Raw genomic sequence first — 15,398 nt, 5'->3', positions numbered from 1 at the left:
GGATTCTATTCTAAGCGTTTGTGGGTTTGGAAGGTGCTCTTTGAGGAGCCTTCGCGAGCTCTTGCTGTGCATCTTGTCGATGCACACGGCTGCTACCGAGCGACAGTGCAAACTGGGATGGACAGGGCGAGGTGCCGGAGGCCCGGACGGTCTTACCTGCTGCCCGGGATCATAGTCGTTGGTTTCCAGATACCCCTCCTGTGACGAGGTCCTGCGCAGCTCTCGCCTACGTTCCCGGGATTTCCGCGGCAGGGAGTATTCCATCTGGTTGAACCGTTTCGGCTGCACAGTCAGGTAGGAATCCTTGGCGCGTGGCTGGTGAGGTGCGGGTGACTGATGGGAACTGGCTACTGGTGATGGGTCGTAGGTGTTGGATCGATGCACCCGAGGGGCCGGGCGCGTTGGCGATGATAGTGACGAGGACGACAACAAGGAGGGGGTGTCGGCCGGGTTTGGCCAGGGAGGGGACACGGCCACATGTGGCGGCGAAGGTTCCGGTGCATTCCGCCGCTGTGACACCGCCTTCGGGGGAGGGGCGTCCACAGTCTCCGTTGCAACATGCGGCGTGGAGGAAAACAAGGCCATGCTACTCGAGGGGTTCACTACCGCGGCCGAGGTGCTGTTCTGCCGTGAGATGACCGGAGATGACCCACCATAACCAGATTCATTGGAGGAGTGACTCCCTACCGAGATGTCAGAATGACTCCGTCGAGGATTGTATGGCTTCAGAAAGGAACTGTACACAAAACCCTTCATCACTGCGGGAAGGGAGGGCACACAGCATTAACACACAACTGATTTTATAACCGGATAACCCCAAACAGGTTCACGTCTCTCACCCAGCTTCAACACCCGCCCCACCCCACCACCCCCCAACACCGACTCCCCGCTTTCCTTCCCATCCCCTCCCCAGTCTCCAACTGATTCCCCACTAAAGCTCTACCTGGTCCCAGTGGGCACTCAATGGCTCATGGCACATCCCAGTTCATAGACAGGAATACAAACTCGAAGCTGATATTCTGGAATATCTGACATTCTCAGAGCGTCGCACTGCCCAGAGAAGCGGGTCCGAGTGCAGCGTTCCCTCAGCGTCAACGGAGTGCTGCACTGTTGGAGGGTCAGCGACGAGGGGTGCTAAATCAAAGCTTAATCTTTTCTTTCAGGTGGATATGGAAGTGCAACAGGAATCTGAAGCTGAGCAGGAGAGCTCTCCCCAAAGATACTTCCCCATCTTCCAAAGGAGATGATCTGGTCACTACTCCATCATTGCTCACGAAGCTGCATTTTCCACACAAGAAGGTATTAGGTTGGGTAGGTTCTAAGGAATGTCTTAAAAGGACAGGGATAAGGAAATGGAGAAGTAGGGCCGGAATTTCAAAGTGTGGGATACAGACAACTGACAGCATGCTGCTGATAGTGAAGTGATGGAATTGGGAGATGGAGTAGAAACCAGGAAACCGTCTTGGGAGTGTTCGGAAAGCTCTGGCTCACACTTATATTCTGGAGACCCTCAAATCAAACTACTTCTGCAGCATCTCAGTGCCAGGATTGGTGCTTTCGGAGTGTGGTGGGATGGGAATTGAGAGAAAGAGCACTCAAGAGAGCGAGGGACAGTGAGCTGCCCTTACCTCCATTGTCCACCAGCCAGCGATTTTGACTGCCCATGGGATCTTGCTGCTTAATCACCCCGACCAGGTCTCCTTCCAGTAGGGAAACATCCAGTTGCTGAGCAGCGTTGAAGTTTCGGTCCGTCTGATAGAGCTTATCTGGTTCGTACTTTGCCAGTAAGGCTGCCCGTTGTTCGTCTGTCTGAAACATGGTGATTGGCTGACGTGGAAAGGGAAAGACATGGGCCAAGCAGTTAGATGCAGGAACCAGAAATGGGTGTGTAAAAACGGCATCTCTGGGCAAGGACGGGGCCTTGAGACCTGTGGAACCCGTTCCACCACATGATTTGATCTGTATCGTAACTCAATTTACCCTTCACATTCCTAATGAACAAAAAAAGTCCAAACAAAATAAAAACAAAGTGCTGGAGAAACTTAGCAGGTCTGGTAGCCTCTGTGCAGACAGAAACAGAGTTAATGTTTCGGGCAAAAGCAGGAACAGGGTACGGAGGAGGACAACGTGGAAAGGTTCGCATTGGAGAAGGATGATCCACTTGTTTTCTTTTCAGAATGAGTAGGCTTGAGGGGCTGACTCGTCTAACTTCTGCTCAATTCCTAAGCCAGACGGACAGATTGATTGAATAGGCTGGGACTTAGTCCCCCTCTGGAACGTAGCAGGGAGAGAGGTGACATTCTAGAGATTTACAAAATCATGACGGGTACAGATAAAGTGAATGACAGGTGTCCTTTCCCTAGGGCAGGGGAGTTCATGACTAGGAGGCAGATTTTTAAGGTGAGAGGAGAGAGATTTAAGGAAGACACGAGGGTCAGTTTTCTCTGTTAATACACAGAGAGTGGTTCGTGTGTGGAATGAACTGCCAGAGGAAGTGGTAGGTGCAGGTACAGTTACAACATTTAAAAGACATTTAGATTGTACATGAATAAAAAATGTTTGGAGGGATACAGGCCTAGTGGGACTAGTTTAGTTTGGGATTATGGCCAAAATGGACTGGTTGGACTGAAGGGTCTGTTTCCATCCCGTATGACGCAATGAAAATACCTACAATAGGAAGCAAGTAATATTAAACCTGGATAAACTCAGATTCAGCCTCAACTAGATTATTGTGCTGAGGAGCTTCGATTGTGTGGATAAATTGAGAAGCTAGGGTTGTTCTCCTTAGAGAGTCAAAGCAGAGGGGCATGGCTTTCAGCTGGTGGACAAAAGAAGCAATGGTGAGCAAGTGGTTAGGATTGGGAATGCCAGAGTGTGGTGGAGCCAGGTTCAATCCAGCTTCTCCAAAGAGAATTATGTTACCTCTGGAAAAAGGAAGAATGTGCAGAGTTACACTGAGTGGCACTGGGTGCATTGCATGTTTCAATAGGCCAGCACAGACAGAACAGGCTGAATGGCCTCAATGTGCAATCACAATGCAATGCCTCCAATTCTATTGGACGGAGCCCACTGAATCACTTGCTGCAACACACCGACCGGTCCAAAACACACAATAACGTGAAAGGAAACTGCAAACTCACCATGGTCGATGCTTGCAGTCTCGATGATTGCCGGTCTGTAGCCTTCCGATCTAATGGTTTTCTGGAGGAAGGGAGTGTGTCAGGGAAGAAACTGAAGACTTGGAGTAATTGTATGGCTTTGACGTGTTGCTCCTGGAACGAGGCCACGATACTGGTGTCCTTACTCACCACCGTGAGGAACTGGGCCAGAGGAAGCCTCCATCAGTCAGTCATTACTCAACACATCCAAACACAGTTCAAACAATTCCCACATTACAAGCAAACACAACTCAGCTCGGCTATGCAGCATCACATCATCCATTTATCACATTGACGTCACGATGTACAGGACAGAGGAAAGCCTCCTCTACAATGGCCCCATCAATGCTCCCAGCACAGATACAGCATGGGGTTAGATACAGAGTAAAGCTCCCTCTACTCTTTTAAAGTTAAAGTAGAGACTCCTCTACCTGTCCCATTAAACACTCCCAGGATAGAACATTGAACATAGAACAGTACAGCACAGCACAGCACAGACCCTTCAGCCCACGATGTTGTGCCGACCTATTCACCTACCCAGAGCAACACCTACCCAGAGCAACACCTACCCAGAGCAACACCTACCCAGAGCAACACCTACCCAGAGCAACACCTACCCAGAGCAACACCTACCCAGAGCAACACCTACCCAGATCGGTAGAGAATGGAGCTAAATACATTTAAAAAAAAAGAGTAGAGAGAGCTTTAAAGTTCCCTCTACACTGTCCCATCAAATACTTCCAGGATAGGTACAGCACAGGGTCAGATGCGGAGTAAACTCTGTAGGGTGTGCAGAGGACTTGATAGCCAGGTGAGTGGCCATTATAATGCTGGGAGACCAAAGAAGCTGCGGTTGTTTGCCACTGAGTGAAGGAGGTTAAATATTTATTCATTAAACTAAATAAATAGACACTGCTTCCAGCAGAATCACAAATACATGAGGCAGTTTTAAACATGTTTAACAGATAAGCCAGAGACATCAGAGGAAATAGTTAATGTGCATAAGGCGTTATGATCTGGGATGCACTATTGAACTGGCAACGAAAGCAGATTCAATACCTCCTTTCAAAAGGTCATCATCAAATTGGTTACATACTTGTGGAGGAATCATCTACAGGTTATGGCAGAAAGATCGGGAAGTGGGGTTAATCGGATAGCACAATCACACAGCTGGCAGATTGGGGCTGAGTGGCCTCTTCCATAATTCTGAATTGGATTTAAATGGCGATGCTGTCCCAGCACACTGTCGCTTAGACGTTTGTCATTTTCACAGCAATGGAGTCACATGCACATTTTACCAATGTCTGTATGTACAAACTGCTGACAAGTTCAGGACAATATTAAACTCCCTTCCTGATATGAAACCACAGTACATGCCAAGGCTTTTCAAGCCAGTTAAAAGATGACAATTTGACATTTTCAGTATTAACAAAAAAAGCTAAAGAGCTGTACTTGTTGTTAATATTGCTTTGTAATAGTCAAACTTCCATCTGTTGTATCACTTATCTTTATATGTCATAGAAGGACATACCTTTAAGTTCATCAATCTCACCATCTAAGTTGTTAATAGATAATTATCATCAGGGCCTGACATGGCTCATGAGGGACACTACTAGACTCACCCTGCCAGTTAAGGCACCTGCTCATCACCACACCCCTGCTCTTTGTCTCCAGTTGTTCAATAAGTTTATCAACAATGTGTCTTTAGTTCCATGAGCTTCACCCTTAGCTCTTAGTCTGACGAGGGATTTTATCCAATGCCTTCTTGAAATTCATGTAAATAACATTCACAGACATTCCCGTTCTCACTACTTTAGCCATTACTCAAAAAAAAAGATTAAATTAGAATCATTGACTCTCAGCCAACCTTTGCTGGCTCACTCTCTCATTGGCTACTCAATCCTTAGTCATGGACCTTGTTCATTTCAAAGGATTTCCTTATAATTCAATTTTAATCCTTCCCCTTGTTCTTGCACTGATCTGTCTTCAGTCCCCTGCCATGTTCCAAAAGACAAGAAAGTAGGGCTGAGGCCACAATCAGATCAGTCATGATCCCATCAAATGGCACAGCAGGCTCGAGGGGCCAAATGGCCTACTGTAGCTCCTAATTCTAGAGATTCTATCACAAATATCAACATCAGACAAAAGAACAGGACCTCATCTTTCAAGGAGGTATTTTACATCTTTTCTGGTCTCAACACCAAGTTCATGTTTTAGGTTTAATCTTGTTTCTACTTTCTGATGGTAGATGTTCCAAAGAAGACACCAGAGAGCAGTAATTCCGAGTTGTCCCCAGCAGATTATCTCCTTGTCTTTTATAATCGTTCTGCTCTTTTAAATCTGAATTGTAAGTCTGCCAGGATCACTAATAATGTTCTCTTAAATCTACTTACAGGTCTGGAGAACTTTTGACCTCCATAAACAACCACTTCCCGCTTTTAATCGGACTGATGAGTGGACCTCTTGTATATTAAAGTTGATCTTTATCGTCTGTATCTTCTCTGTAGCTGTAACACTACATTCTGCATTTTGTTCTATTACCATGATGTACTTATGTAAAGTATGACTTGTCTGAATAGCGCGCAGAACAATATTTTTCACTATATCTCAGTACGTGACAGTAATAAATCAATTTAAATCAAAAACCATGCTGCCATTCGCTGCTCCTCTCAACCTATTTTTTGGTTCTTTACTTGTCCATCACTTCTACCTTTTCACCGTACACCATCACCAATTCATTGCTCCTTTTCTCCACCTAATCAGACTTTCCCCACTTGCTCTTTTTCCTTAGTTTCCTATTTGACCTACTTAAAACTGATCCCTTTTCTCCCTTGCTCCAGTCCTATTGTAAGATCACTGGCGTGAAACATTAATTCGGTTTCTCTCTCCATGATATTGCCAGACCTGGTGGTCTTAATTTCATATTTTCATCACGTACAGGATTTTCACTAGGTGGTTGTCTATCATATCTTGATGTCCATCTCTCTCTCACCTTTCTCAAATAGCAGAATGACATCCACCAATTTTCCGATCAACAGGAACGGTTCCCTCTTTGTGAAAGTGTGGGAAAATTAAAGTTCTCGCACATTTCCCTTAAAATCCTCAGATGGAAACAACCTGTTCTTGGGGGATTTGTTACTTTTTACTGCCATCATGTTCTTCCTTACAGTTAGCTTCCTTACATTACTGTTACTGTAACCCCATTCTGGTTCAGTATCTTCGTCTGTTGTAAACTAAGAATCTCAACACAATCACCATTTACAGTCGTAGAGCTGTACAGCATGGAAACAGGTCCAACTTGTCCATGCTGACCAGATATCCTAAATTAATCTAGTCCCAGTTGCCAGCATTTGGCCCATATCCCTCCAAACCCTTCCTATTCATATACCCATCCAGATGCCTCTTAAATGTTGTAATTGTACCAGCCTCCACCACTTCCTCTGACAGCTCATTCCATACACGCACCACCCTCTGTGTGGAAAAAGTTACTCCTCAGGTCCCTTTTAAATCTTTTCCTTCTCACCTTAAAAACCAATGCCCTCTAGTTCTGGACTCCCCTACTCTGGGGAAAAGACCTTGGCTATTCACCCTACCCATGCCCCTCATGTTTTTATAAACTTCCATAAAGGCCACCCCTCAGCCTCCGACGCACCAGGGCTATTATTTTCATTGACAAAATCACTAAGATTAGTTTTCAACAGGGACCACATTACACCTCGTTGCGCTATTTCTGATAACATTAACCTAAAAGATATCGCCAATCTGATTAACTAATTCTCTCTTCCCTCCAACCCTTCCACAAATGCTGAGGATGCCTGACATTTTGTTTTATTTCCAATACAATTTGGCCTCTTGTTGTGCCTGGAACATAGCACTGCAACAAACCACCTTGGACACACCTGAGAAACTTGCTACACTAAAAGCAGAAAGTGCCAGAGAAATTCAGCAGTTCTGGCGGTGTCTGTAAAGAGAGAAACACAGAGTTAATGTTTTCAGACCACACAGTCTCTTTTTCGGAGATGTGTGAAATATAAACCCCTCCTGACGTGGGCTTGTCTGCTTGTTCCACTCTATACAGAAGTTCAAAGCCCCCATTAAATCCTCCTCAGCCTTTGTTACCCACTTGCCTAACCTCTGCATTTGTACAATCCACCACAAAACACAGAGGAGATTAGCCAACATTCCCACACAACAACACCCACAGCAACTGCATTCTCAATAGCGAGCAGATTTCGTCACTGGGTGAAATAGCAGGAGCCCCCGCTGTTTTTACCTGTGACAATGGCTGAAGCTCATTCAGCGTCAGGCCCACAAACTCCTGGTGGGCCTCGGCAAACCCTCGCATGCAGTTGACGAAGAGTTGCTCGGCACTCTTGTGAAACTTTGGCAGTTCGTCGAGGAGCTGGGCGTTGAGAGCCTCATAGTTGTTCTTGGCTGCCTGTAGCTCATCCAGCACCTTCTTGTCCTTGAGCTTCTCGGCTCGCTCCTTGCAATTATTGTAATCCAGCAACTTGTCGAAGCGTTTGATGATCAGCTTGTGGGGCCCTGCACACATCCCCAGGAGCTGGTTCAAGGGGGCGATGACGAGGGTCTCAGTCCGCTCTTTCTGTTGGGGAAACAATCAAGGGGATAAAGTCCTCAGGTTTGGTTGCAAATCATCCAGCCCTCCCTTTCTGCAGCCCACAGAGATTTCCAAGCTGCTCCCTTCCTGGTCTCTTGCCCCAGTATCAGTTACTGCAGCACATCAGCTGTCTGAGCCCTGAACTCTGCAACTCCCTCCCCCTCTCTCTCTCCTCAAAATCTCACATTTTTGTTTAACTGCCGTAACACCTCCTTCAGGTGTTAGTACGGCATTGATCGTCTGTCCAGTTACACTGCAGTGAACACCTTGGGAGTTTTAGGATCATACAGGTGCTGTATAAATGCCATCAGCTGCAGTAGGAACTGGGGGTGGGGGCAAGGGTGCATTGAATTAGGTTACAGCTCACTCAAGGGGTGTTCGGTGAACCGTGCAGATCCGGAAGGTCGCAGGTCTCGGAGTGCAGTGACCTTGGGTGGGGGTGAGGGGGAGTAGAGGAGGATCAATCACTCTGGGCTCGGAAGAGGAAGGGTCCTCACCGATTTCACTCAGGTGAGAGTGACTGAAGAGAGCTTGGTCAGGTTGGAGCAGAGACAGATTCAGCTGTGAGCAGCACCTCAGGATGGACTGATGTGGGCAGGAACAAGACAACAGCGGCTATGGAACTGAAGTGCAGCTCCAGTCCGGTATCTTAGGAGGACGGGGAGAGAAGAAAGAGACCGCAGCTGCAAACACTCCTGGCCCAACAGCTCTCTGAATATGGACATCACTGCTGCAGAATCAGCATCTGGTCACCTGGGAGGGGGCAATTATTGGGACAAAGATGCTGCAATTCACCCCTTATGCAACTGAGAATCGCACAGCACATCAGCAGGCCATTCTGTCCACTGTTTCTGTGCTAGCTCTTTAAAAGAGCAGTCTGGTTAATCCCACTCTGATGCTTTCTCCCCATTCCCCTGTAACTTATCCTTTTTGACCTTTACTCACTGGCCCTGCTAGCGACTACCCCAACTCATTAATGAATTTTTTATTTAAAAAAATTATCTAATTCCCTTTGGAAAGTTACTGAATCTTCTTCACTGCCCTTTCAGTCAGCGTATTCCAGATCGCAACTCACTGTGCGAAATTAATAATAGTTCATCCTCTGTCTGGTTCTTCTGCCAATTTTCAGAAATTGGTGACCTCTGGTTAGCAGTGTGCCTGTTGATGGAAACAGCTTCTCCCTGTTTACACAACAGACAATAAAGGCTGACTCACGATCACTTACTGAACTGTTACAAACACTCGGGACCCAGACTTACAAAGTTGGTGAAGAGGTTATCACTGATGAATCGATGCGCTCGCTGGAAGCTCTCCAGGTCTGGGTGATTCTTCTCCCCATATATGTCCAGGGTACTCATAGCTACCAGGACCTTCACTGACACTGACTCCTTTCGCAGGAAAAAAAAACCTGTCAGTCAGTCTCCGACCCAGATTTACTGAGTGTAAGCGCACAGTGACCCAATGTGCCCCACAGCCCTGGTCAGGGGTTTTGTGGGGGGGGGGGGTGGTAATAGGATCTAAGCCTGTCTCAGTCTCCCCAGCCCACAGCTCCACAAGGAGCAGATCACATTGGATTCAATCAATCCCAAGACTCCAGTTGCCTCACCCCCAACTGCACCTTCTCCAACCATTAGCCCCGGCAATGGATGTCTCACGTTATGCTGTTTGATTGTGGAGACAGCATCCCAAACACTTCCTGGTCAATCCCTGTGGATCCCACAATCACCCACCTCTCCGTTAATCCCAATCCATCTCCCAAACATCTTCCCGATCAATCCCAATCCTTCCCTCAAACTTCTCCCCAATTGTTATCTGTCCCCCAAACTCCTCCCAATCAATCCCTGTCCATTTCCCAGACTCCGCCCAAACCCTCATCTGCCTCCCAAGCATTTCCCCATCAGTCCGCTAAACACCTCTCCATTGATCTTTATCCCCCCACACCCAAACCTCTCCTCAGGCAATTACCACCCACCCACCCACCCAGAGGCACTTCCTGGGAGAGTATTAGTGGTAGATTCTCCCCTTGCCCTTCTTTAGCTCTAGACACAGAGGTGAAGGGTGCCCTGACTCAACTGTGTGGATACAGCCCCGTGCCAGTGAGAAAGTGTGACACTCACTCACCCGCACGTGTTGTAAATAGAGGGAGAGATCGCGGATGAAGGATTTAATGAGCCGCTCCTGTACTTGAAACCTCCTCTCTGCCTCCTCAAATGCCTCATCCTTAATCTGAAAGAGAAGAGATACTTCAATCTTGATCCCAGAGTGTTTATTTTCTACCTTGAGAGAAATGAGAGCCTAGGCTGGAGGAGATGTATTTCTAAACGCACAACTCACTGAAAAATACTGAAAGATTCTTTCCACTTGTTCGTTTGATGTGGGTGTCACTGAATAGGCCAGCATTTATTGCCCGTCCCTAGTTGCCCTTGAGAAGGTGGGGGTGAGCTGCCTTCTTGAACCGCTGCAGTCCATGTGCTATGGGTTGACCCACAATGCCATTAGGGAGGAAATTCCAGGATTTTGACCCAGCAATAGTGAAGGAATGATGATATATTTCCAAGTCAGAATGGTGAGTGGCTTGGAGGGGAACTTGAAGGTGGTGGTGTTCCTATGTACTTGCTGCCCTTGTCCTTCTAGATGGAAGTGGTCGTGGGTTCGGAAGGTGCTGTCTGAGAATCTTTGGTGAATTTCTGCAGTGCATTTCATTGATGGTACACACTGCTGCTACTGAGCTTTGATGGTGGAGGAAGTGTATGTTGCAAGTAGTGGATGTGGTACCAACCAAGTGGACTGCTTTGTCCTTGATGGCATTGAGCATCTTGAGTTTTGTTGGATCTGCACCCATCCAGGCAAGTGGGGAGTATTCCATCACATTCCTGACTTACTGAATGATGGAGCAGGCTCAAGTGAATTGGAATGAAAAACCTGCTTCTAAACTGAATTAAAACAAAGTGCTTATCCTAGATTTTTCTGAACTGACCACAAATTTAATGGACTTATGTATTTCCTCTACCTATCATAAAGGTCACAGTACATAAATTTCTTCCTATTAACACATCAGCTCTCTGACATATATGGATTAGGTTACCGTTCCAGGACACACTGATCTTATCATTTTAGAAGAAAACCCTTTACAAAAGAAACCAACACCCATATGCCACTAACTTGAAATTAAAATTCAAAAATTTATATAAACGCACCTTTCATCACACCATAGTCTGAGTGACAGTCCACATTTGAAACAGAGGAAGCCATTCAACCTCACAAACCCATCCTGCCATTTAATTAGGTCACCGTATTTTAACCTCATTTACTCACCTTGTTTGCACACCCCAGCCCAATAGCTTTTTATGGGACAAAGTTCCAGTTTTCCAAGACCCTCAGTATGAAGAATTGGCTACGACATTACCTGTTGATAGCCTGGCTTGGATTGGGAGCCTATAAACCCCAGTTTAGATCAGGTGCATTCAACATCTATTTTCAAAAAAATGTTTAAAACCCTGAAAAGAGCTGGGGAGGTTTCATGGTGAAAAGTGTTAATAATTCAACTTTGATGGTGAAAGCTCAGGTGCGTGGCCTGATTTCTTACCTGGGGAGCGAGACCGGTCAGGTGCTTGAGGTGGCTGCTAACCCGGTTGGATTTCTTTATGATGGAATGCATGCTCAGCTTCGAGATCTTGTCTATCAGCGAGTCCTCGTCCCCTTTACGATACTTCAGAACTGCAGAGAAAGACAGGAGTCAACAACCTGACTTGACACAACATCCTCCATCTGTCTGCATTCTCCAGGGCACTATCAAAACAGGAGCGGCAGGGGGTGGTGAGGAGTAGTTTTCCTCAACGCTTTGAGCCAATATTTATCTCCCAATCAACAACCCTTCGAACACAAAGCCGATGACCTGGCTGCAATCACAATTCTGTTTTGAGAGAGTTTGCTGTGTGCAAGTTGGTTGTCAGTTCAGAAGTTGTCTGAACTTTTGGGATTACAGTTCAGAAAGTTGTTAATTGAGTGTAGGCACTTGGGAACATCCAAGCGGTCCTGAAAGATGTTACAGAAAGTTCTTTCAAGGAATTCTTTTTACCAAAATATTCTAAAGGTCCTTCATAACAGCAGTTATCAATTAAAAATTTGACAGACGCTTTTTAAAAAATATACATGGGACACGGACATTCCTGGTTCAGCCAGCATTTATTGCTCATCCCTAACTGCCCTTGGTGGTGAGGCAGCGAGCCTTGAACTGCTGCGGTCCTTTTGAGTGTAAAGACCTCCTAAGGCAAAGGTGTGCGTTTTAAGCAGCATTTTGAACAGGCTCGGAGAGAGACAGACAGACCCAGGTGGAAGGTGTAAATTGGGAATTTCAGAGTTAGTCACCTTGGCAGCTGAAGGCACTGGAGCCAACAAATTGCGAATGCTCAGGAGGTGGGAATGGGAGGAGTGCGGAGATCTCAGAGGGTTTGTAGGACTGGTTAAACCAAGCTGCTGACACTCTGGTCCAGGTCAGGCTGTGACAAGGGCCCACTGGTAGGCAGCTGAAATGGAGTTTGAATTAACTTATCACTGGCATGTGAGAGTCACAGGCACTTAATGTTTGAGAACTTGTGATGAGGATTGTTCCGGATGCAGCGATAGTGTGGTATGGATAGAATGTATGGTCGGGTGACCAACTACTACTCATTTCAATACGCATGGACAAAGAGGGACATCAATTCGACTGGAACAACGTAGCCATCCTAGGACAAGCCAAGCAAAGACACGCACGAGAATTCCTGGAGGCCTGGCACTCAAACCGGAACTCCACGAACAAACATACTGAGCTGGACCCCATATACCAGCCACTAAGAAACAAATCCGGAAGTGACGCTACCCACCTCAGCAAACCACAACATGTAAATAGCAAGCAGGACAGAACATCGACGCAATGTTACCTAGCATGGTGACAAAACATTTGCCAACAAACTTACCAGCTCAGCGAGCAAGTCAACAACCACATCAACAACCCGAGCTACAAATCTTCTCAAAACCCTTGAAAAAGTTCCCTCCTTTATCTTTGAGTGGTCCTACCTTCTCCCTAGTTATCTTCTTGTTTTTAATGTATCTAAAGAATGCCTTGGGATTCTTTTGAGCCTAATTTGTCAAGGTCATTTCATGGCCCCTTCTTGCTCTCCTAATTCCCTGCTTGAGTACTTTTCCTGCTTTCTTTATATTCCTCATGGGCCCTGTCCAATTTTAGTTTCCTAAACCGTACATGTGCTCCTTTTCTCCTTTTAACTAAATTCACAACCTCCCTTATTATTCAATGGTCCCTTACCTTGCGATCTATATCGTTCCTCCTTACTGGAACATGCCGGTATTGGACTCTCCCCAGCAGGTCATTAGAACAGTTCCCACACGTGAAATGGGGACTTGTCTGATAACAGCTCCTTCTAATTAACACTCCCAAGCTCCTGCCTAATACTGACATAATGTGCCCTCCACCAATTTAGTACCTTCCTGCAAGGTCCTGCCTTATCCTTGTTTGTAGCTATCTTAAAACTTAAGGAGTTGTGATCACTGTGACCAAAATGCTCTCCCACTGAAAGGTCAGTCACCTGCCCAGGCTCATTAGCCAATACAAGGTCCAGTATGGTCCCTCCTCTAGTTGGACGATCCACATACTGTTTCAAGTTCATTCAAACTGATTGGCTTGCTTTTTGTTTTATTAAGCGAATGCAAACATCAAACAAGGAACAGAAGAAGAAGTGACAGTCTCACTACTTGCTCAGTTTAAAGTGTGGAGGTACTGTAGCCAAATTTATAGACAACACAAAAATAGGTGGAAAGGCAAGTGATGAGAGTGTTTCACAAATAGTTTAGAGAAACATTAATAGGTTAAATAAGTGGCCAAAAATATTGGCAAATAGAGTATAATGTTGGAAAATGTGAACTTGTTCATTATAAAAGGGAGAACAAAAGAACTATTTATCTGGAGAAAAACTGCAGAAAGCTGCAACATAAAGGGACTTTGCGGAGGGGGGTGGTGGTGGTTTCACAGGGAGGTAACAGCCTAGTGGTATTATTGTGGACTGTTAATCCAGAGACCCAGGTAATGTTCTGGGGACCCATGTTTGAACCGTGCCACAGCAGATGGTAGAATTTGAATTCAATAAACATCCAGAATTAAGAGTCTAATGACGACCAGATTGTCGAAAAACCCATCTGGTTCACTAAGAGATAGCAAGAACTGCTGATGCTGGAATCAGAGACAACACGCTGCAGGAACACACAGTGTGGAGCTGCAGGAACACAGCAGGCCAGGACAGTTGACGTTTCGGGTCGGGACCATTCTTCAGAAATGGGGAGTGGGAAGGGAGCTGGGAAATAAATAGAGAAGGTGAGGGGCTGGGGAAGGTAGGTGGGATGGTGATAGGTGAGTGCAGGTAGGGAATGATCAGTGAGAAAGAAGATGGACAGGTTGTGTCAGGTCAAGGAGGTGGAGATGAGTGGGAAGGTTGGACATGGGATGACAGCGGGGGGTGGTGGGGTGGGAAGATTTTAAAACTGGTGAATTCCACATTTATGCCACTGGGCTGTAGGCTCCTGAGGGGAATATGGAGACACCAACTGGAAGAACAACACCTTATATTCCACCTCAGAGTGGGGTGGGAAGAAAATGAGACAGAGAGACACAGAGAGAGAAAATGTGTAAAAAAAGGGACAGGCAAGTCTCACCCAGGTCTTTGCGCCGTTTGTACTCATTGATGTTAACGTTGAGATTCTTCACAGCCAGTACAGCCTCTCCCAGCGGCTTTTTGTCTCGGTGTGTCTCTGGGGTAGTGTTCAGTAGTTCCATCAGTAGCAACGGGTACCTCATAACGCGCTGTACCGGCTTAATGAGAAACGAACCCAGGTTGATGTAATTTGTTTTGCCCCTGGTTTGCAAGGGAAACAAAGAATTACCAATACATTTTGAAAAGAATCACTTGCTGCTGGAGTCTTGCCTCCAGGAAAGATGCCTGGGTCTTGGAGACAGTGTCAGGGCGATTTACCAGGACCAGGTTCAGGGAGAGGGACATCAAGTGAATGCGGAGAGACAGGAGAGGCTGAGATTGTTCTCCTTGGGGCACAGAAGATTGACGGGAAGATTTTAATCGAGATGTTCAAACTCAGAAGGCTGGTCTGATTGAGTAAATCAGATTAAACTGTCTCCAGTGACACGAGGATCACAGATTGAAGGCAGTTTCTAAAAGAACAGGAAGGGGGAAACAAGTGAAATATTGGTTTTTCTGTAATCTGGAGCACACTGTCTGAAAGAGTAGCTGAAGCTTATTTATTTGGTAATATCAAAAGGGATAAGTAGCTGAAAAATAAAAGAAAATTAATAAGAGGAAAGAGTTGGGAGGTGGGACTAATGGGAGAGCTCTTTCAAAGAACCAGCACACGTGGATCAAATGGCCTCCTGGATTTTTTGGTTCACCTTGATTCTGCAGAGTTTTCACTCTGGACTCTGCTGACTAGTTTAATTTAACAGGACTGTTCACTGAGTTAACTGCATCAGCCAGGACTCATAGCCTGTCACATGGACTATACATCTTAAGGGGAGGAGGAGAAGAAGATTGGAAAGGTAGTTAGCACCAAGACATCGG

The 15,398-nt window shown here is 46.1% G+C and overlaps 1 protein-coding gene across 5 annotated transcripts in view; it reads right to left on the bottom strand.

The window, feature by feature from the left end:
* LOC109919553 (dynamin binding protein) overlaps window positions 1–15,398 on the bottom strand; it is a 98,563-nt gene that overhangs the window by 1,890 nt on the left and 81,275 nt on the right. For all 5 annotated transcript variants that reach the window (XM_048608776.1, XM_048608780.1, XM_048608777.1 and 2 more), the window contains 8 exons: window positions 14,485–14,684; window positions 11,366–11,496; window positions 9,901–10,005; window positions 9,039–9,167; window positions 7,432–7,764; window positions 3,141–3,320; window positions 1,629–1,827; window positions 157–758 (listed from right to left, as the gene is read on the bottom strand). In XM_048608776.1, the coding sequence (XP_048464733.1) occupies window positions 157–758; window positions 1,629–1,827; window positions 3,141–3,320; window positions 7,432–7,764; window positions 9,039–9,167; window positions 9,901–10,005; window positions 11,366–11,496; window positions 14,485–14,684 (1,879 nt within the window). The remainder of the gene's footprint in view (window positions 1–156; window positions 759–1,628; window positions 1,828–3,140; window positions 3,321–7,431; window positions 7,765–9,038; window positions 9,168–9,900; window positions 10,006–11,365; window positions 11,497–14,484; window positions 14,685–15,398) is intronic.

This window comes from Rhincodon typus, chromosome 20, assembly GCF_021869965.1.
Source record: "Rhincodon typus isolate 14 chromosome 20, sRhiTyp1.1, whole genome shotgun sequence".
NCBI classification, from domain to species: domain Eukaryota; kingdom Metazoa; phylum Chordata; class Chondrichthyes; order Orectolobiformes; family Rhincodontidae; genus Rhincodon; species Rhincodon typus.
The sequence above is the reverse complement of the archived record's forward strand: the minus strand, read 5'-3'. Positions and strand labels throughout refer to the sequence as shown.